Source organism: Clarias gariepinus, chromosome 5, assembly GCF_024256425.1.
Source record: "Clarias gariepinus isolate MV-2021 ecotype Netherlands chromosome 5, CGAR_prim_01v2, whole genome shotgun sequence".
Lineage (NCBI taxonomy): Eukaryota > Metazoa > Chordata > Actinopteri > Siluriformes > Clariidae > Clarias > Clarias gariepinus.
This window is the reverse complement of record NC_071104.1, coordinates 37,630,915-37,655,000: the sequence shown is the minus strand read 5'-3', so window position 1 is coordinate 37,655,000 and position 24,086 is coordinate 37,630,915. Positions and strand designations below refer to the sequence as shown.

At 39.8% G+C, this 24,086-nt stretch overlaps 1 protein-coding gene across 2 annotated transcripts in view; it reads right to left on the bottom strand.

Annotated features, from left to right (window-relative positions):
* Positions 1-24,086, bottom strand: part of LOC128523835 (receptor tyrosine-protein kinase erbB-4-like) — a 390,263-nt gene that overhangs the window by 80,523 nt on the left and 285,654 nt on the right. For both annotated transcript variants that reach the window (XM_053495983.1, XM_053495984.1), the window contains exons 11-14: positions 17,755-17,845; positions 15,615-15,814; positions 6,758-6,890; positions 4,694-4,787 (exon numbers count right to left, since the gene is read on the bottom strand). In XM_053495983.1, coding sequence (XP_053351958.1) covers positions 4,694-4,787; positions 6,758-6,890; positions 15,615-15,814; positions 17,755-17,845 — 518 coding nt within the window. The remainder of the gene's footprint in view (positions 1-4,693; positions 4,788-6,757; positions 6,891-15,614; positions 15,815-17,754; positions 17,846-24,086) is intronic.

Genomic DNA, 24,086 nt, shown 5'->3' with positions numbered 1-24,086 from the left:
ATAGTTATGTATGATCTATATCATTGCTGTTGCTGTATTCCTCTCCACTCTAATATCCCTTGCCTGGGAAGTAATGTATTTCATGCACTCCAGTCATGCCAATAAAGCTGAATTGGAATAAATTGACCAGGCGACCATAAGAGAAGGAAAGAAAAGGAAAGAGAGAGAGAGAGATAGAGAGAGAGAGAGAGGGAGAGCAAAGAAGAGACAGAGAGAAATAAAAGAGCAAAGAAGAGCTATAAAACACCCGCAACCAGGCCGCGGATAATAACCATCGCTCACTGCCCACACAATGACCATAACAATGAGGCGGTGGGGATTTATCGCAGTAATATAGGCAGCGCAGGAAGCGGAGAGGAGACACTCAGTTAGCCTGGATATCAATACGAGTGCTAGCCCCAGCGTCACACAGCTTCATCAACCCTCTCTCACACACACACACACACACACACACAAGTACACACAGCAAACACTTCCGACTGAGCAATGACACACACTAAGAGCGCTCCTTTGTAGGGAAATAGCACATTAGATTTTTTTTTTACTCTCCTCCTGGAGTGGGCTGCAACGCTTTCAGAAAAACAACATTTTCCCCGAGACATTTCGGATCTGACGTGATCGTGATCGTGACGCTGACCTGGGAACGTCGTTACACCGTCCAGCCAGCAGGGGGCCGCTTTATACTGAGTGTATTAACAACACTTAGTAAAGTAAACACATAAAAAAACTACAGTACTACCAATAAATAAACAAACAAACAAATAAATGAATAATCCTTTTTAACAACAACAACAAAAATAACAATAATAATAATAATAATAATAATAATAATAATAATAATAGAATGTAACTAGTGCTACCACCGATAACCGACAAACTAACTAGCTAAAGTAAAATATAAATAGAATTACTTCTGCAAAATAATAATAATAATAATAAGAATAATAATAATAATAATACAACTACTACTAAAAAACTTAAAAACAACTAAACACAAATTAATAAATAAATAAAGAAGCAAACTAATAAATTATCACTGCTAAATAATAATAATAATAATAATAATAATAATAATAATAATAATAATTATTATTATTATTATTATTATAAAATGATAGGAATGCAAGTATTACTAATAAAAAACAACAGAATAAATAAATAAATAAACAAAAACAAAAATAAACATTTCTGCTTAAACTAACAACAGTAACATAATAATAATAATAATAATAATAATAATTATTATTATTATTATTATTATTATTATTATTATTATTATACAACTACTACTAAAAAAACTTAAAAACAACCAAACACAAATTAATTAATAAATAAAGAAGCAAACAAAGAAATTATCACTGCTAAATAACAAGAACAACAACAACAGTAATAATAATAATAATAATAATAATAATAATAATTATTATTATTATTATTATTATTATTATTATTATTATTATTATTAATATTATTATTATAGGAATACAATTATTACTAATAAAAAACAACACACAATAAATAAATAAATAAACAAAAACAAAAATTAACATTTCTGCTTATACTAACAACAGTAACATAATAATAATAATAATAATAATAATAATAATAATAACGAAAAACAAACAAATAAATATATAAATATATACCCTGCTTAATAATAATAATAATAATAATAATAATAATAATAATAATAATAATAGGAATACAACTATTTATAATAGAAAACAACAACAAAAAAGCACAAATAAATAAATGAACAAGCAAAAATATTAACAGTAATAAAATACTACTACTACTACTACAATTAATACTATTAAAAATAATAATAATAATAATAATAATAATAATAATTGTTGTTGTTGTTGTTGTTGTTTTTGTTGTTATTGTCGTTCATTTTAATTATTATAAAGAATGTGTTGGAATCATTGTATTGTCTGAGTTCATGTGTTTAATTAATGCTGCTCATGACACAGTTATTACTCGAGAGATCATCGGTAAAGCATCAATAGGCTGAGTCTAAACAGCATGAAGAAACACTGCGCCGCAGTTCAGCAGGTGCATAAACGGTGTGTGTGTGTGTGTGTTTTTGTGTGTGTGTGTGTGTCTGTATTTATCACACACTTACTCAGTGAATCAGAGAACACGTCCATGCACGGAGCCGGTCTCAGTGCAACTCGCTCAGTGTGAGAGACACTCCACTTAAGTGTAAGTGTAAGGCTTCGATATTCACACTGCAGTCGCACTGAACAGAGCGATGGGACTCGGCTGAAAAGCTCCTCTAAGGCTTGTTCAGCCAGAAGATACCATCAATCTCCTCTTTAATGCAGCTGTTGCTCAGGTCACCTGCTCAACCTCTCCGCGACTCTCCCACATAAACCTCCAGAAATCCGACCATCTATCTCCAGCAGCTTTAATTGCTTCTGCAGGTGGCCGGGTTCAAAACAAATGACACTCTATAAAGCCTCGCATCCGTGAGTGTGTGTGTGTGTGTGTGTGTGTGTGTGTGTGTGTGCCTATGTGTGCCCAATGAGGACTCTCTTTCTCAATCAGACACACATTTGTCTCCTTTAATAGTTGTTTGTTTGTTTGTTTGTTTGATTGTTTGATTGACTGATGAAAAACAGTTAAGCATCAGCTTTAGAATTACACAAAAATCCTTAATTATTAAATTAAACGTTTCCAGCATTAATGAAAATGTATTCACTTCATAAGGATGTTTCTACAAGCTGTGCTTTTTCATGTCAGGCTTATTTATTTATTTATTTATTTATTTTAAGGATTTTTTTTTCAAGTGTTCATGGAATTGGACATAAAATAGTTTTTTGGTGGAACTGGAGAAGGAGGAAGTAAATAAACATCAAACATACAAATATAAAAAAGTCTGATTCCCCTTTTTTGGAACGTGTGTATGGCTGGCGGCGATGCGCGAAATGCATCGTTATTAATTTAAGCGAATATATGCAAAGAGTGTACAGTATAAAATCACAGGACGTCCACATGTCAAACTGTCCTATATGAACTTTTCGCTTACGTCTTCTTCTTTTTAACTTTAGCTGCTTCAAGCTGCCTTAAATATTAGAGTATTTATAATATTATAATATTATATTTCGGAAACTTTTGTGAAAATGTCACAAATAGAATCGAGTACTTCGCCATCGTTTAAACATTCAGCTGTTAAAATGATCATAATCCCTTTATTAAGATTCTTTGAGCTACAGTATATTTTACCGCATGACACACGTAAATAAAAAAAAAGAGAGAGAGAGAGAAAAATAATAGCAAGAAGGAATCCTGGACCGTTGATGCGGCGCCTTCTGCTACACAGCGGCCCGTATTGATTTCCTCTCACGACAGACGGAATTTAGGGGCCGGCGTCTCACACACTCCATAACAACTTACTGTCCTGAAAACTCGGTCATCTATCTTCCCTGAGTGTCGCCACGCGGCTGGATTAGCCGAATCCAAATTACGTACGTAATAACGCTTTAAACCACAGAAATAAGTCACCCAACACTTTCTGTTACAAAAGGTATTGATATTGTTAGGATGAACAGTAATATTTACAGCAGGTCTGAATCAGTCCTCTACAACCTATGAGGGGTGTTCAAGTCAAACCGGGACTTTTGATTATCCGGAATAAAAAACAGAACCCAGTTATTTCTCTATATAATCCCCTGATACACTAATGCACTTATCCCAGCGCTGGCCCCCCGGGAACTCCTTTACTGTCTTGGAGCGAGGTCCGGACTGTACAGGGGATGGGGTAATAACTCCCAGTTGAGTTCTGTAATGTGCAAGTGGTGTTGGTGAATGATTGTGGGTACAGTTGAGTGTCTTTTTCGCAGTTTGGCGTCTAGTCACACATCAAGAAACAGGAGTTCCACTCACTGAACTTTTACTGGACAGGCTACAGTGAGCTCTGCGCCATCTCCGCACCACCGGGATCGTCATTCATAGACGTACAACCTTCTTTAAAACGTTTGCACCGTTCAAATGTTTTACCGCGGCTAAGAGTCTCATCGTACCGTGCTCGAAGTCTTCTGTAAATGTCAGTGTTTTGCCCATTTAACATGGACTCCCTTGTGCATAAGGAACATGCTTTAAAAATTAATTTTAACATGAAACTATTGAAATAGTTATTATAAAATGAAAATTATTGGATGCATTTTATTCAGAGATTTTCTGCGAGAAGTTTCCAGCATTTTTTTGTGATTTTTGACCCAGCAGTCGACCTCACTGTTTAATTCAGAAGTAAATGTAAAGTCGGTACAAACAGACGCAGTCGTCGAATATTTCGAGTGGTTTGGTGAGAACACTATGAATTATCCCTGCTGTTTTTCTCCACATGGTAAAGCTGACCTGTGCATGGAATCGCCACATCGTCGTAATTAAAGTTTATTCAATATTTACAGCTAGAGGCGGAATTAAATACTATCGCCGTCTAATTGGCTTAGCACGCTCACGTCGCTTTGGTGTTTCGTGTGCACAAAGTCATTTTCAAAGCACTGTTTATGTAAACGATATTTTTTTTCAAACTGTACTGTAATAAATGAGAATTTGTCATCTTTTCTCTGTATTACGTTTCTCCTTCATACAGGTCACACTTTACGTACATGATTACTGAATACCGCTTGTGTTATACTGTACATACTGTACATTGATCTGAGGAAAATGGCACTGAGCTGGAACTCACCGGTCCGGTGCAGGTCAGAGCTTCATCTTCAGCTCTCTCACACTGAGCGTCACACTCCACACACACGGAGCCATTCGCAAACTCTCGCACCTCCCTGAGCGAGAGAGAGAGAGAGAGAGAGAAAGAGAGAGAGATTGATTTATATTTGTGTTTGACAAAATGCACTTTAACTGTCAGCATGTATACGCAATAAAGATGCCGTTCTTCATCTCACCTCTCATCTAGAACCCGTTTAATATCGATGTGCTTTCGTAGATCGCACTTTAATAAAGACTCGTATACAGAAATGAAAAAAAGAAATGTAAATCTCTCATGAGAAGAGGTTACATCAGTCAAAGGACATCATCATGGGGGCGGAGTTTAGGGTTTATTATTATCATTATCACAAGAAGATAATGTTACTATCAATTTGTTACTATAAAATAATAGTAAAATAGTGCAAGGAATTAATATTAGAGGGAGGGAGGAAAAAGGAAGGAAGGAAGAAGAAAGGAAAGAACAGGTAATAAACAGGATTTTAATCAGCTATTAGAGTGTTTCCATGGTAACGCTCCTATGTAAATTGAGGGGATGAACAGGTTCATGTAATATGGCTGAGTCATCATGTGATCTTATGAAAAACTAACAGTGATGTCACGTGGCCATGTTTGATAAATTTACCTTAAGCTCCGCTCATAATGCCTCAGTTATAACTCACTCAGCTCACTGCTACCCTCACTGACTCTCTCTCTCTCTCTCTCTCTCTCTCTCTCTCTCTCAAACAATACTTGTGGGAAAGGAAAGCAGTACAGAGTCGTCATCACAGCCAGACCAACCATCACCTATAATAAACAAACTGCAGAACTGCAAGACATAAAAAGAAAGAAATGAGGAACAGAAAAAAGAAAGAAAGAAAGAAAGAAAGATGGAAGAAGGGATTAAGGTTAGACTCCCCAGGTGATGACAGACGAGACAGATGGGGTATAAAGGACCAGGATGTAATGTAACTTCACATCGAGGCATGGTACTGTAACATACAGTCAGATTCAGAACTATTGGACCTTTTAAGAAAATCTAATAGCTTTATTACGTGCTTCATGAAGATCAAAGACCACTCAGGGCAAAACGCTGGTCACTAGGTCACTAAGAAGAGAAGAAAGGAAAAAAGAAAGAGAAAGAAAGAAAGACGGAGGAAGAAATAAAAAAGGAAGAAAGATGAAAAGAGAAATATTAAGAAAATTAAAAAGGAAAGAAAAAGAGAAGAAAAAAGAAAGAAAGAAAGAAAGAAAGAAAGACTGAAATAAAAAAGGAAGAAGAGAGGAAAAAAAGAAGAAAATAAAGAAATATAGAACGAAAGAAAAAGGAAAAGAAAGAAAGAAATATGGAGGAAGTAATAAAAAAGAAAGGAGAAGAGAAGAAAAAAAGAAAGAAAGAAAGAAAGAAAGAAAGAAAGAAAGAAAGAAAGAAGATGTAAGTGCAAGGGCAAGGGAAAAGGGGCAAGTAATAAATAAATGAAGAAAGAAAGGACGAAAGAAAGAAATGATGGAAGAAGAGATGGGTGGATTGATAGAAGAGTTTAAATAGATGAGGAAGAGGGAATATTTAAAGAAAGAAAGAAAGAAAGAAACCAAAGGGACTATAAGGTTAGATAACCACAGACAGACTGACTCCCCAGGTGAGACAGATGGGGTAAAAAAAACAGGAAGTAATGCAGTAATCAAGCTTCACATCCAGACGCTGTAGCATACAGTCAGATTCAGAACTACTGCCACCTCTCTAAAAAATACAATAGTTTCATTAAGTGCTTTATACAGATCAAAGACCGGGAGACACTCTGGGCAACACACTGGTCACTAGAGGTCACAGCCAGGCTAACCACCAGAAGAACCCAGCAGAAACCTGCTCTTAGACTCAGGGGAACAACACGTGGAACCTCAGACAGACTGTAACCTGAACTCAAAATCAAAGCTTGGGTTCTGGCTCGGGCTCGAGGCAAAAATAGGTGGGTGTGTGTGTGTGTGTGTGTGTGTGTGTGTGTGTGTGTGTGCGTGTGTGTAAAAGGAATGAACAGATTATATAGCTGACCCGTAGTGCAGGTTGCAGGACCTCACACACATGCGCCCCCTGCTGAAGAAGCGGCAGGAGAGGCACTGATCCGGACCGGGACCCCAACACCCAGCGTCTGAACACAACGGGTCACACACCATGCGGTCCATAGCTGAAAAGAAATGTATGAGATATTCGCTGTTACACACAGAAACAATAAAAAGAAATGTTTTGTTTTATTAGTTCTTTTTTAGTTTTGCTCAAGTCCTAATGATGTTTTTGGCTGATTTGCAGGGGCTTTGGTCTAGGGTTCAGAAGGTTCCAGGTTCAAACCCCACACCCAAGAAGTGCCCACAGTTGGACCCTTGAGCAACGCCTTTAACCGCTCAGATGAGTATAATGAGATAAAAATGTAAGTCGCTCTGGATAAGGGTGTCTTCCAAATGCCGTAAAGGGGTCAAAAACAGCCTTACTTTGTTTACAGAATCACATTTTGGCTTGGGGGCTGGGGTCAGAAAGCAGCAGAGAGGGTTAAGGGCGGCGCGCAAAACCCCGACAGTTGGCAGCAGCTTGGCGGAGCTGGAGCTCGAACCCTGGATCTTCTGATTAGTAACCCAGAGCCTTCACCCACTGAGATGTCTTGGAGTAGTAGGTAAGGAAAACTCCCTGAGATAGCAAAAGGTAGACACCTTGAGAGGAACCGGACTCAACAGGGAACCCATCCTCATTTGGGTGATAAAGGATTTTTGTCGAGTTATGAGAGCTGTTGTAAACTGGTTTTTGGGCCAAAAAGTAATATATGCCTTATCTGAATTTAGTAAAAGACAGTTATTGGTCATCCAATCTTTTATATCCTGGACACACTCAGTTAGTCTAGACATGCAACACAGTTTAAATAAATAACCAAAATGAAGAGATTCGTCATCGTTACAGTCCCCCTCTACAATCCCTTTCTTTCTTACCCGCCCCACAAGCCCGAGCCAGTACCCTAAGAGCATGCAGTCTGTGGTTTTCAGCTTACTAAAGATTTCTGATTAAACCCTGAGGCTTTCTGAGTCGTCCATGTTGATTTAAATGCTGGGAGAATTGAGCGATGAGAAACCATGTGGTTTTATATCAATATTTCCACGTGACACACACTGCATGCTATCGACGTTGATATTTCATGGTTTTACAAATATACATGTCAATACGGCATCATCTATCATGCGTGTGTCAATATATTTTCATCAATGATTTATATGATTTTTTCAGAGCAGGATGATGCACCGTTGCATACGTTCAGCCTTTATACGTCACTCTGTGTGTCTCAACGATGGTGTGTTAGATGGACTAGTTCAGCTATAACCATCGCTCGACTTAACTACACGCGTACTAATTATATTAAGCAACTCTGGACTGGATCGTTAGCTGCTCACGTGACCTCCAGCCCCCAATCTGATTGGCTCTTGATGTATTAGTTTGCCAAGACACACATGTGCTAATACTAATACAAATAAATGAACAATAAAGTGCATTTTGTTTGTTTTTGTCCAGTTTAATTTACTGTATTAATGTTTATGAAATGTTTGTCTATATTGTACAGCAGTAGAAGCCTATAGCGGTGCTTCCTTTAGTCTAACAGTCTTGGTCTTGTGTGCATCGATCATTGCTTAATCTGCTTGTTTTCTCACTTCCAGATGGCATTAAAGAGAAAACAGCCATGCACCGCAAGTCTAATCAGACTCATTTGCAGTTCTGTTGGTGTTTTCCTAGTGCAACTGATTTCCTTCATGGATGACTGACAAAAAAAAGCCTAGTCATGAAAAAACAGCTAACAGTTTTTTTTTTTGTTTGTTTTTTGCAGTTGACCCAATTTCCTTACTTTTTTTGAGGCTCACAATTTGAGTGAATTAAAGCCCAAACTGCTGTCATCATTTAGGCGGGTCCAGTCCAGATCTGGCCACATGATCTAACACTAATAATTAACTTTTTTTTTTTCTCTTTACATGCTTCCTCTAGGCAACATAATTCATAATAATAAAGCATGGTATTGGTTTTCATTGTTATGCTGATGACACACAGTTATACTGTACGTCCCAGCAACACCAGATGAGAAAAAACAGTTTACTAAAGTTGTGCAGGACATAAGAGACTGGATGTTAATTAACTTCCCTCTGCTTAATCCTGATAAGACAGAAGTTCTAGTCTAAAGACCACGCTTTCTGATCACACTGTAACTTTAGATAGCCTTTCTGTTCCATCGAGTGCAACAGTAAAAGACCTCGGTGTGATTATAGATTCCAGCCTTTCATTTGAAGCACATGTAGATAATATCACCAGGATAGCATTCTTTCATCTCAAAAATATTGCCAAGATAAGGAATATATTGTCGCTAAACGATGCAGAAAAACTAGTTCATGCTTTTATCACCTCTAGGTTGGACTATTGTAACACCTTACTGTCTGGTTGTTCAGCTAGATGCATAAATAAGCTTCAGCTAGTCCAGAATGCAGCAGCGAGAGTCCTCACCAGAACCAGAAGATACGAGCACATCACCCCTATCTTATCCACATTGCATTGGCTCCCTGTGAAATTTATTTTAAAATACTACTCTTGACATATAAAGCATTAAATGGGCTCGCGCCGCAGTACCTGAGCGAACTGCTAGTGTCTTACGATCCGCCACGCCTACTTCGATCAAAGGATGCAGGCTGCTTGTCAGTACCGCGTATTATTAAAACTACAGTAGGGGCAGAGCTTTTTCTTACCAAGCCCCAAAGTTATGGAATAGTCTTCCAAATAGTGTTCGGGACTCAGACACAGTCTCAGTGTTTAAGTCCAGGCTAAAAACCTATTTATTTAGCCAAGCATTTTTATAAATAGATTTGCCATAGGTAAAGGAGCAGATCTGGGGGACTCATGGACGTAGAGTATTATGGTGAACTGGTATGTTTGGATGCTGTCTTCCTCACTCTCATTGATCACTCAGGTTTGCTGACGGTGAGGTAATTGGTTGCTTTACATCTCAGTTCCCCCTCATGTCTGGCTCTCCCTTTTAGTTATGATGTCATAGTTGAGTCCCTGCTTGCACTCTACAGTTAATATACATTCACGTTATACATTGTTTGACTGTGATCATACCTAACTGTTATCTCTCCATCTCTTCTTCTCTCTCTTCTCCTCTCTATCTCCCTTTCTTTCTTTTCCTTTACCTACATACACGGTCGAGCTAAGTAATTCTTTTGATTGTGTGAAGCTGCTTTGCAACAATGTTAATTGTTACTGTAAAAGCGCTATACAAATTAAATTAAATTTAATTTAATTGCATATAAATAAATAAAGAAATATTTTTAGAAGACCAAATGTATAATATTTGTTATTATAATGTCTCCAGTGTAATAATATACTGTACAGTATAAGGATGAGTCAAAAATGATCCGCACTCACACAAACGGGTACAGGAACGGAAACATCCTCAAATAGCCGATCGAGAAATGCTAAAAAGAGCTGAGAAAATTTATTGCCGCTTACAGGGCCAGAAGTATTGGAACACCATCAGGAAAAAGGTTCTAAAACAGACAGCGCTCGTTACAGTGAGACACTTATAAAAGAGCTGAAGGCTGAACTTTGGAATAAACACAGAGGACTGATATCCGAGGGTGTCTGTGGGAGGAAACCGGAGTACCCGGAGGAAACCACCAAGCACGGGAAGAACATGCAAACTCAAAGCATACAGACCTGAGGCGAGAATTAAACCCTCAACCCTGGAGGTGCAAGGCGACAGTGCTAACCACTACGCCACCGTGCAGCCAATTTAGTAATTATTATACCAAATTATAATATTAACAAAAAGGCTTTCAGTTCATGTGTATTAAAACACTAACTCATGGCTCCTCGATTTGTCAACGGAGCTCATCAAACCATCAAAACAGTTCCTGATTCAGGACTAGCACATCTGCTAATACAGAAAAGTGATTTCTGATTGCACCTTCAGGTGTCTGTAGGCATTAGACAGGAACGTAAGATCTTTTGTCAGAAACTGACTGAGCTCATTGCACACCATCTGGGTTCGCTAATCCTGCTGTAGTCATGCATATTTTACACTCGCTGAGAGTTTGCTGATATGGCCTGCTGTATTTCGGTGTGTGTGTGTGTGTGTGTGTGTGTGTGTGTGTGTACACGTAAGAGACAGAAAGGACAGACAGGTCCAGACAGAGGCCCCACTGTGGAAGAGAACACAGCAGCTGCGTGAAAATCCTGCTGACGTTTTAGAGACAACGCACACACACACACACACACACACACACACACATATACAGTACACACCAACATTATACCAAACATACACCTGCAATCCTCAATGCAAACCTCAAACCACAATGAACCACAGGAGGGGTGTTTTAAATGAGCAGACTTGGTAAATTGCACATCTTAAACAAATAGTTTTTTTTTTTTAAACATAAATGTACTTGTACTTAATGGTCCATTTATTTAGCCTGGTCTTAGATAGGGCCTAAGGGGTCTAGGGTTAGTCTACTTCTAATTTTGCAGTTGAATTGGTCTTGCAGTGTTTTTGGGTTGCTCTTGACGTGCTCTTTGGGGGTTTTCAGGTGATTTCAGTGGGTCTTTAAGCAGCTTTAAGGGATATTCGGTTGATTTTGGCATGGACTTTGGGGTGGTCTTAAAACAATCAGGGTGGTCATATGGTGTTAGAGTTGGTCTGGATAGTGCTTCTGGATATTTTTGGTGACTCTGGAAGTCTTGGGAGAGTATTGTTGATTGTGTAGTTAGATAAGTTGGGTTGGTTTAGGGGCCTGGGATGGTCTTAAGGTGGATGAGGCAGGTATTTGTGGGATTTTGGGGTGGTTTTACATATACTTTGGTAAAGAAGATTTATGACCATTGTTAAAGGTGTTTTTATGATGTTTGGGAGGACCCTGTGATGGTCTTGTAATGGTCTTTCAGGAGGTACATGGATGATTTGGGGGTTATTAAGAGGAATACAGGATGATCTTGGGGTAGTTTCAGCAAGTACTCAGGTGATCTTGAGGTGATAGTAAGAAGCCTGGAATGGCTGTGGAGCAATTTCATCACGTATTTGGGGTGGTTGTGAGGAGGCTGGAATGGGCTGGAAGCTGTTCTGGTAGTTATTAAGGTGATTCTGGGGTGGTTATGGCAAGATGGGGTATTCTTGGGGTGGTTTTGGACTGGCCCTGAAGTGATTTTCTATAATTCTTTCTTTAATTTTTTCCAGATATTAAAAATATCTTGGGGTACACCAATAATTCATCACATCACTCCCACAGGAGACAATCCAGGAATGACTTTTCATTACTTATGTTTGAGAAGAAAGATTTACAGTGGCCTTAACGATGGCCTTTTTAACCACTACAAAAAACAAATTAGGATAACAGAAATGGTACTGAAAAATAAAAAAATGACAGCCCACACCCCTCGCTCATTCAAACACCACCGCCATGTGTTGTTTAGATACAGAATCAGAAACATTTCTTTCAGTCTTCTATCAATAGCTCAGAGCTACAGTAATTGACCATCAGCTTTTGGTCTGACATCGCCCCCTGGTAGGAACCCTGCGAGCTCCAATATAATTTGAGCACTGACTCAGAATGACAGCCATTTTTCAAGGCTAAGTGACATTTTACTGAATGACATTTTCCTCTGATGCCTGCCACCACTCTTCTGAAACATTAATAATCAGGGCAAAAGGATTTCTTGTCAACATGGAAATGATTAACCTCAAAAGGCAATTGTCTACAAGAATTAAAAAATGCTGGGGCAAGAAAACGCTCAGAGACTTTTAAGCGCTGGCTTTGGGTTCAGCGTTTCAGTGCACTTTAACACCCGTTTGTTGTCACCAATATCCTCTTGGGTCGGACGGCGCTGCTTAAGTATGCTGCTGTTTCGTTTTCGGTTCTCCATATGCTTTTAGTATCGTTTCCTTCCCTCTTATTTTAATGGGTTATGGTCAGATTTGTCTGTTATCTTTCATGTGGGTGAAACAGTGGGTCAGTGGGTTGCACCGGTGACTTGTACCTCTAAGGATGAGGGTTTGATAACCTTGTGTGTGTGGAGTTTGCATGTTCTCCCAGTGCTTGGTGGGTTTCCTCCAGGTACTCCGGTTTCCTCCTACAGTCATGCAAGCACAAGACCATGTATGCTGAGTGGCAATTTCAAATTCCCCATAGTGTATTATTGTGTGCATAGGGGCACTGGTGGCTCAGTGGCCCGGGTTCGATTCCCAGCCAGTGCTCAACCCCCCCCCCCCCAGCCACTGGATGCAGTGCCGGTTATATAAAACTCAGTTAAAAGAGTCTGTGTATTGAATCAAGGGATTATTTACTTTTTCCAGCCCAAATCCCCTGAACATATGGCATTTCTACCGCACCGCAGTTCCCTCCTTTGGGTCAGCTTAGTAGCACAAATCTCCTGAAACCACCTCCCTCAAATAGTCTCATTCTAGCTGTTTTGTTCCATACCCAAGTGTGATTCCCATGTCCTCGTCTCCCCGGGGAACCACAGAACAACACGAACTGGATACTGACTAAACACGGCATATTTGAAACAAGCGATAAGCAAACCTTATACTGTAGCTGAAAAGTATTGAGAAACTGTCTAAGCAAACATCAACAAGTTTGCAATTGCGATTCAGCCTCAAATAATGACTTGTGTTGCGTCATGACATCCAGCATGATGAAAAGAGGAAAAATAGCAGAGGCAAAACCTTTCAGCCTTTGCAAAGAGTCATAAACATCACTCTGTGCTGGAAAAAAAGGACAAAGATGTGCAGAAGGGAGTACAATTCTCTTTGGCGATTATAGGCTCCACTGGAGGACATGGAACTCTGAAATGTCAAAAAAAAAAAAAAAAAAAAAAACTTTTGCGGCTGTTCCCTGCAATTAATTTCGTTCAATAGTTCACAGGATGACTCGACATTTGCAGAGAATGGGTAATTGCATTGTTGCTGACAGAGTAAGCAAAGTGGGCTCCATGTGCACTTCCACAGTGGTCGTCTTTTACCTTACAGTTAGTGGTTTTTTTTGAGGTTCACAACCTTCACCACAAAATTCTGAGCATGCAGCAAAACGCGCTGGCATTTTTCAAGGGTGGACACACCACAGCGGTGGAGGAAGGATGACTCTGCATGACTCTTCATAGTCCTTTGGTCCTCTTGGCCTCTGTTCGCCTCCAGCTGGGGAAGGAACTGAAACAGGAACTCTTTGATCCCCTGCTAGGCATGGTGAAGTGCCCTCATCCACAGAGAGAGAGAGAGAGAGAGAGAGAGAGAGATCAAGCTAAGGAGAGTCTTCCTACTGAGTCACACTCATTTGGTCCAGAAGGAAACCAAAGTGTAGCAGGAGGAGTCCGCAGCAGGGGGTAATGGCATAGTGCGTGTCCTGGGGTAACAAGGCTGACAGCTTCAAACGCAAAGCTGCTGATCATGAAGATGTCGTGCTGTATTTGAATAGCAGAGGTTGACTCATGCTTGGGAAGGTGTAGTGGGGACTGGATAGGAGGTAAGACCCTTAGACACAACTATGGACACTTAGACACAACTTACTTCCTATTTCGAAACTGCGAGGGGGCTGGAGGGGTTTTGTCTAAAGCAGAGGTAACGTACAGTTTTGACCTTGAATTTGCGACCCATTTTTCTGGCCAGATGTGAGTGAAAGCTTGTCAGCTTTGCACATCTAGTTTATCTTTATTTATTTCCTTGTTTATTTCTTTTTGGCTATTGTTCCTGGTAAAACACCCGACCATTTTACCCTTTTGTTACCTTTCCCTTCCTCCTTGCTAACCATCAATGTTCTCTATTTTCTGCACTTCTCACCTGCTTTCCCTTATTGTTTTTCTTCTTTCTTTACTCGTCATATTTCCTTTCTTTCATTCTTTCATAGCTTGTCTTGTCTCTGTCTCTGTCCATCCTTTACATTTCCCCTCCTTTTCTGCTTTCCTCCCCCCTTTCCTTTACTTTCCTATCTGCATTTGTATTTGCTATCATTTCTTCTTCCTTTCTCCTTACCCTCTATGCCCACTTGATTTCTGTCTTCTTTTTCTTCTCATCACATCACCTTGCTGTCTAATCTTTCCTTTAGTTTTCCTTCCTTCCTTTAATCCTTCCTTCCGTTTTTCTTTCTTTCCTACCTCTCTTCCCTACTTTCTTCCTTTTTTCTTCCTACAATCCCTCTCTTCACTCCTTCTTTTATTGATTGCCACTCTTGTTCCGTTCCCTGCATTTTCTTCCCTTCCTTTTCCTGCTTTCTTTTTCCACTTTATTCTTTCCCTACCGATCATTTTTCACTTCTTTCATTCCTTCCTAGCTTGTCTCATTTCCATTTAGTCATCTTTACTACTGTACCAGTCCTCTTTTTCTCATCTTTCTTTTCTTTTATCCATTTCCACATTTTCTTACTGTCTACTCTTCTTTTAGCTTTTCCTTCCTTTCCCTCAGCCCTTCATCAGTCTTGAGGACTGAATATAATTTTTTAAACAAAAACTACAGTGCTAAGAACTCTTAAAGTGATGGTTACAGTAAGTGTGGGTGATGAGTGCTAGGTCAGCTTATCGCACAAAAACCAGCAGCAGACTTTTCCTTACAGAACCGTCCTTGCATTTGAGAAATCATAGTAACAATTTGGATCTGTGACACATTGTGGTGCAACAATCTTCTCCAGGGTATGTGAGGCTAGCACCAGCATCATTCGCAGTATCAGAGCGTTTGAACGCACATCTGGATCCTAATTAATTAATTAATTAATTCTTGGTAAGACACCTTGAACACACCATGTGAAAAGCTTCGGGGGTAAATACTTATGCAAGGCTCTGTAGAACGCTGTCGCTGATGTGCATACAGTACGTGATCGAGCTTGCGGCCGGACGCAACATCCGCACTTACTGCACTCTTTCGGGTCCCGGTTGTTGCGGATCAGGGCTTTTTGCGCGGGGATGCGGAACAGGCTGGTCCAGTTGATGGTGTTGTAGTAGCACAGCTGGCTGTTGTTGGTGACGTAGACGTTGCCGGCGCTGATCTCACGCAGGGACTGCAGCTGCAGCGACGAGATCCACCGCTGCTTGAGCACCAACAGAGAGATTCCACTGAGGGAGGAAAGACGAGAAACGACAAGAGGGACAAATTAATCCATGAATATTTCACAGGAATCAACACCTGTTGCCGTAGCGATGGTGATTTGATTCACGTCCGGATGAGCAAAGCGGATTTGAAACAGACCAGAGCAGAATAACAATCAGTAACCCTCCTCCTCCCTCCGTGTTCTTCCCTTATTATTCCTTTCCTTTATTCATTCATTACAAAATTCCCTTTCTTCCCTAATAATTTTCCAATTTCCTGTTATTTCTTCGCTTTCCTACTTTCCATCCTTCTTCCTCTCCATTTCCCTCTTTCACTTTCCTATTTTCATTCTTCCTTCCTTATTTTTTCCCGAAATTTCATTCTTCCTTACTTGACATCTTCTCTTTCTTTCCTTGTCCCTTCCTTAACCCATCTTTATTTGCACCAACTATCCTCCCTTATTTCCGTCTCCCTACCGTCCATACACACCCACTTCCTGTTCTCTTTCTTTCCTCTTAATTTCATTTCTTCATTTTTATAGTCGTCTTTTTCATCTTTCTTTTTTTCCTTTCCCTCTGTCCCTTCTTTACTGTTCATTTTCGCTTCCTTCCTTTCATCCTTACTTTATTGCTTCCCACCCTTGTTCCATTCACCTGACTCTCTGCCCTTCTTTCTTTTTTTCCTTACCCACCACTTTCTCACTTCTCTCTCGCCTTTCTATCTCTCTTCTTCTGGTCTTGTATTCTTCTTCATCCACTATCCATCCTTTACATTTCACCTTATTCCTTCATTCCTTGCTTTCCTTTTCCATCCTGTTTTATATTTCCTTTCCTTCCTTTCTCCTTAACCTTTTTTCATTTATCTTCTATTTTTTCCCCAACGTTCTTATTGGCTGTATCTTTTTATGTTTCCTAATGTCCTTTTTCTGGATCCCTTCTTCCTTGTTTCTTCCTTCCTTCCCTTCTTCCATCTGCCCCATTTTCCTTCTGTTCATCCATCCATCCATCCATCCATCCATCCTCACACTTCCTTACTGCCTACTCTTCGTTTTACTTTTCCTTCCTTCCTTTTTATGGGTCCTTCATTTGTTCCACTTCTTCACTGTTCCTTTCTTCCTTCCTTCCTTTCTTCTTCCTTTCTTCCTTGCCCATCTCTCTTATTACTTTCATTTTCTCACTTTTCTCGCTCTCTTTACAGTACATTTTTCTTCTCTTTCCTTCTTTCCTCCCTACCTGTCTTTCCTCAACAGTTTCTCTATTTATTTTCCCAAAGTCTCGTTCCAAAACTCTTCTTCTTCTTCTCATTTTTATTCTCACATAATTTTTTTCTTTCTCTTTCGCATCTATCTATTTATTTTAAATGTATTCCTGAAGACGACCTGCACCATTTTTTTTCTCTCGCTTGTTTCCTTTTGACCTCATGTCTCTCCCCAGGCTGCATCTTTTCTTATTTTCATTGTTCTTGTGAGCTCACTTTTATTTCCTCCCATAGTCTCTCTCTCTCTCTCTCTCTCTCTCTCTCTCTCTCTTCACCCTGGCAGATCCGGTGTGTTTCAGTGCTGTATCGTGTGACAGGCAGTAATTGGTACAATCGTAGGGCACTAAGGGAACGACCCCAAGACCCTTTAAGCAAGTTGGCAGATACATTGATCTACTCTCTCTCTCTCTCTCTCTCTCTCTCTCTCTCGCTCTCTCATTTAGTGATACACTCTGGCTCATTTCAGACTTGTCTTACCGCTTCCAGACAGCACACTACAGGGTGAAATTTTCCTGACATTCTGACAACAGCGTCAAACTATCTTTGTCATTTTATCTATAAGACTTATTACAGAAATAATTATTCAATGGACTGTTAGCCACGGTTTAATGAACGCCATTCGGCTAAACAAGCCGTGTCTATTAACGTCACGTGGCCAAAGCGACAGAGCTCCCATTAACATGCTGCTTTAAACAGAGTAGGACTTCACCTGTAGAGCGACCGGCCTCCGATGGTTGCCAAATTAGAGAAGACACTCAGATCGGTCATGTTTTCCGGCCACGACTGAATGTTCAGGAAACCTGGAGAGGACAGAAACACACACACACACACACACACACAGACAAAAAACACAAGCAGATCAGTCTGAGAAATGACTAATACCATGCCCACACACTCATATTCCAAATCAGGTCTGAGTCAGTTCACCCTAACATTTACGTCATGCCTACACGAGCAGACTCTCGGTCCAGTGCTGAATGGGATATGAGGGAGTCATGCCGCATGTTTCCCTAATAATCCGCAGTAGGTTCCAGAAGTACAGGCTGTTTTTTATTTTTCAAGAACTACTACTTGCATACAGTATCAAGTCTGAGTCTCGATGCCCAAGGACATGTCAAAGCACTGAGAAATCATAATACTCGTATTTTTCCTGGTTGTTCCTCCTCCATACTTACTTTCGTTCCTTCATTTCCTTTATTTGTCTTTCCTTTTTCCCAATTTCTTATTCCTTCTTCCTCCTTGTATTTCCTTTCTGCCTTTCCCGTCCTCCTTTATTTCTTCCTTCTCATTTCCACCCATTCCATATCCTTTCTTCTTTCCTTCCTACCTTGCATTTCTCAAGATGCATTTTTTTCTTTTCTAAGATTTCATTTTCCCCTGACCTTTATTCCTCTTGGAACTTCCTTCCTGCTTTCCCTTAGTTTTCCTTTCTTCCCTCCTTCCTTCCCTCCTTCCATGTCTCTCATCGTTCCTTCCTTCTTTTTTTCTCGTCCTTTTACTTTCATTCTTCCTTTCACCCCTACCGTCCTTCTTTGTCCTTTCTTCCTTGTCCCTTATCTTTCTTTCAGTCCTTTGTCCTTGTCCTTATTTTTTTACATCATCATTCCTTCTTCCTTGCTTTAGTGCAATAATAAGAAACATTTCCTTTTGTCATAATTCCTCCATACATTCTTTCCTGTGTCCTTCCCTCCACTTCTCTGCATCCCTTTTCCATTCCTCTTTGTTCGCTACCTTCTTTTCTTCTTTGGTCTTTCCTTTATCTTCATGCTGTACTTTTTCCTTTTTTTTCTTATTTGTCCCTTTCTCATTTGCGCTTCTTTCCCTTCTTACTTTATCACTTTTTCCCTTTTTTCACCTTTCTTTTTCCTTTTCAACTTTATTTCCTTTTTCTTCCTCCCTTCCTTCCCCATTCTTTCCTCCCTTGTACTGCTGCCCTTTATTTCGCCCCTTTAACCGTCTCATCCAGCCTTTTTTGTGTCTTTCATCCTTCGAGTTGTTTTCCTCCACCCTCTTCTTTCCTCTCTCCCCATCTATACCCTTTCTTTCAATTTCTGCACAACTTGAGAGCGAGCCAAACCCAGGATTTACTACAGCGCTGGTGAAGCATCAAGAAAGGCAATTATGTTTACAGAAATTAAATTAAAAATCCAAATTAGAAAGTGGAAGATTACACCGCATGCCGAAAACCTAACATACAGCCTGGGTGTACAGGAAGTTCTTAATGAAACAGCAACAATAAGCTTTCCCCAAACTCTGTAATGTCCAAACAATATCTCACTGAAGATGCAATTAACACGAACCATCATAAGCAATAAATATTAACGAGCATAAACACAGATTAAACAGACTGGGCCCGGTGTGTTAAGCCGTCTGCCCGAACTCCCCTTAATATACAGGACCTTTTCTTGATTTATTTATTTTTTAAGTGGGATAGTTGAAAGACAGGCTAATGGCATGGATATTCGATTATTTAGAAATTTAAATAATGTATTGAAATGTTGAATATTTCATGAGAGGGAATAGCACTGAGGATATGAGTGAGGAGAGGACAAACAGGATAGAGATGCGGAGATGAAAAAGGAGATGAGGCAGAGCGCAAGAGAGAGAGATGGAGATTAAAATAGAGATCTGTTGTGCATATGGAGCAAAGCAGAGGTCTGTAAGGACAAGGTGAACATAAATTACCCAAATTACATTAAAATGAAAAAAAAAATTGCATGTTGTCAAAGATAAAGCAGCAGTTGCATCGCTGATGAATTTACACGGAGATCAAATTAACCACAGCTTGAGCTGAGCCCTGTGTCCTGACACCTAATATCAACTTTGACCCCTAAATCATCACTTAAGGGAATCGTGTTAAGCACTGAACATTCCCAACAGGTTTTTATTTTGTAGCTCGAATACATTCAGAAAGAAAATAATAATAATAATAATAATAATAATAATAATAATAATAATAATAATAATTAATGAATGAATAGTAAATTTTGGAGACACAGGTTTTCCATCAATGCAAAACACCAGCTCAATCTTCCTTAGCCAATGAATATTAGGCTTAGAACTAATTTCATGCATTTGTCCAGCCCCTGTGATTTTGCTGTTACTATAGAAACCAAAAACAAACACACACACAAAAATAAGCCTATTTTTTTGCCTTGGGAATAAAAAAAAAAATCACCACCTTCTGAGATCACTCAAACACTTGCTGAAGTTGCATTATATATATATATAAATCAGCAGTAGAAATCCAGAGCATTTTTGTACACACACACAAATTCACAGGATTGGGACAGAACAGCTGTCTGGCAATAAGAAAACCACTTAGCATTTAGCAAATGACCTCATCCAAAAGCAATTTATGTTTTATTTCCTTTTACATCTGAGTAGTTGAGGGTTAAGGGCCTCGCTCAAGGGCCCAACAGTGGCAACTTGGTGAGGCTGGGGTTTAAACCTGGGACCTTACGAGCAGTAGTCCCATGCCTTATCCCCCGAGCTACCCCAGACCCTGACTTGTTGAAGAGGCTCAACAGAAAAAGGACGGCTCCAGTTTGCTGGGGCGCATAATGATTAGAGTTCGGAGCAAGGGAAAAAAGTCATGTGACCTGATGAGTCCAGGAGCCCTGACTGACCCTATCCCAGAGTGATGGGCGTGTCAGGGTGAGAAGGGAAGGACATGAAGCGATGCTCCCATCATGCATCATGTCCACTGTACAAGCCTCTGGAGACAGTGTTATGATCTGGGGTTGATCAGTTACTCAGGTCGAGACTCAGTAACGTTATGGGGCAATAAAATGACCACCTGAATGTACTGAATCACCAGGTTATCAGATTATACAGTAGATCACGTTATAGCTAGGTGTGTTATCACCTACACATTTTATCCACAATCCTTGTCTCTGACTTCCCTCGTCTTCTGTTTAAGATTTATTTCCTGCCGCTGTCACCATTGCCTCGATTATTGGGTGAATAAACGCAGATTTTAAAGCAAAGCCGCTTTGTGATAATGTTGTTAACAGCTCTGTAGAAGCAGAATCGGATTAAATGGAACTGACGAGTATTAATAAAATATCACACACACACACACACACAAAAGCGTAATGATAAGTTTTCCCCTACTCTCTAACATGTGGTGACAGTACAAGTGGAGGAAACGTGAACACCGATCCAGGAACGTCCCCGCTTTCACTCCGATGCTTGGTAAATGTGGCTCCATATCTTTAAATGAGTCCTCTAACTGTTATTAGTGCGCTTGCGAGCCCCTTGTGGGTTGTGAAGGCAGATTACGGCCCTGTCTACCATGGTGATGTGTTGCTAGTGTGCCGTCTGTTGACACTAATTGCCTTAATGACAAAATTGCAGCAATGGGAAGTCACACAAAAGTGTGTGAGTGTGTGTGTGTGTGTGATTGCAGACCATGCACGTGCGTGCGTCAGAGTGTGTGTGTGCGCGCATATGTGTGGATGTGTGTGTGTGTAGCATTTCCCAAGAGTAAGCAAGCCACTTGCCTTCCTGGTGCTTGTATCTGTTTATTTTATGTGCTCAGCCAAGCCTCCATCATCCTAATGGCGCTAACGAGATCCCGCTGAGCACCTGTCTGCGTTAGGCTAACGGCAGCATGCTAACAAAACCTTGCTAATAAATTACAGAAACACACAGACACAGGCTAGGCTAACAGTAGTATGCTAATAGGATCCGCACTGATGTATGATGCGCAGGTCAGGGTTGTCAGTGTTACGCTAATAGCAGCAGGGCAACCGACTATTGCTAATAAATCACACACATCCCGTTTGTGTTAGGTTTAAAAGAGCATGCTAATAGAATTGTAGCAGATATAGCATGTTTGTGGGAATTCACTCATTTCAGTTATGTAGTAATCACTTGTTCACAAAGACTTGTGCGGTCGTTATTCAATATAATCACTGATTTTGTAAAGGAGACATTTACTTAAAAATTATGGAAAGAGTCTCCACTTTCAGCACTTTTCTAGCAATAAGAGGTAAAGACTTATCTTCAGGATACAAGTTTACACGTTGCACAACAAGCTGCCTTTTCTTTTTCCTTGTTTTCACTTTTTTGATAAGATACAGTAGCTTCCAGATGCTAGCATTATCAGGCTAATATATAAACCATGAAATACCATACAAGGAAAGGCTGGCGTTACCAATGTTTAGTGACATATTGATACCTTGGCATACGAAGCATTTTCGGCACACGAGCTGAACCGGACGCTGCATGTATATCCGGGAGCCGTTCATAACTTGTTTGCGTCTGTTAGCGCCAAGAGAATAAGGTATTTTTAGCATTTTCTATAAGATTTGGTGAAGACTTAGCAGCAAGGGTCCCAAGAATGTTAGCAAGGACGTAGCGGGACGAAAAGGGAGCCCGGTTTGGTTTTTAAAGCAAAGGCAGAAAAAAAATAAAAGAAAAGGCAGCTTGTTGCTATAAAGTGCTAAAAGTGGAGACTCCTTCCATAATTTTTTAAAGTAAATATCTCCTTTAGCATATCAGTGATTATGCTGAGCATCCACCGCACAAGTCTTTGCCAAAAAGCGATGACTACATAAATGCAAACAATGTTAATGTCTATTGATTTCATATTTTACTTTATTTACATGTCTTTTCTAAATGTTTTCATTGTATATGATTTTATTTATATGCAAAAATATGATTATAGTGTTGGAAATAAGTAATATTGGATTCATTTTCAGCTGGCTGAAATGGATTATCTGCATTAACATTGTTTCCTTTGGGAAAATGCATTTCGCCTTAAGAACTCGCCCCCGGGACGGATTGAATTCATATGCCGAGGTACCGCTGTTTGTCTAGGCAAGAAATTTAAAAGGTCTTTGAGCTAGCAGCATGATCCAGCATGATGAACTCAGTGAGCCCACATGGCGAGGCGGGTACGCCGGTGGCCTGTAGGGCAGAGTGTGGATCTGGATCTGAAGTTCTGGATCTCTCAGTGCAGCTCCATCGCCAGGCCCTCTGGCTTTCTCACTTCAATCTTAACCACATTAATCATACATACAGAGCGCATTAGCATCTCTCAAGGAGTTTTAAAACCAAACCCTTTGTCCTTTCCTCCTTTCAGCCCAGTTTGTTATGTATATAGTGCTGCGTGAAAGGCTTTAGCCCTCCTCACTTTTTAATATTAAATGAAATAATATAATGTAGGTTACATTAAAGCCTTTTTTTTACTTAAAGTGCCTTAAGATATTATAAGAATAAAAAAATCGGTTGTTTATGGAACAACCTTAGCAGCGATCTCATTTATCCTAATCATCTGTTATAATTTCTCACTGGTTAGATGGTTTATTAGATTAAAGGTCACTGCGTGGTTTAACAAACAAAAAACATTCCTCTGAAACTACTCGGGTACGGGGACCGGACTGAAAATAACAAGAGAGACAAAAAGTTCTTCCTGAAGCCTGGAGAAGTGTTCCTCAAGACTACATTAAAAATACAAGAAAGTCTGTCTCTTTGGAAGCAAAATCTAAAGAAATTATTAATAATGATTAGACTTTTGCAAAGTAGTATAAATTATATATACTTCCTATAAAATAATTAAGGGTCCCAGTTTGACTTGAACATCCTTTGTTTTTTTGTGTGAATATATGACATATATATATCCGTCCATCTGGTGTTTTTGAACTTCCCTTTTTAAACACCCTGAGCCCTGAGCCGAGGTCACAGAGCAGAAATGACACATTGGCAGAGAGGACATTGTTCTGTCAAGCTTTGTGTTTCAGGAGGTGAGACAGGGGGACACGGATGCCTGCCTGCCTGCCTGCCTGCCTGCATACGATCCTGTCGTCACAAGAGAGAGAGAGATAGAGTATTTTTTCAGCTGCTTTGATGCTTCATGCAGCACAAAAACAAAGTCTACACTTCCTCTGGATGGAAAGGGAACGAAGAGAGAGAGAGTAAAAGAAGGGGAAGAAAGACATCCCTCACTCTTCACCTCCTCTTTTACTCTGTTTTTTTTTTTTTTTCTCTGGAGCTGCAGTCTTCCAGCAGAATGGCACCTGATGATGGAAATGT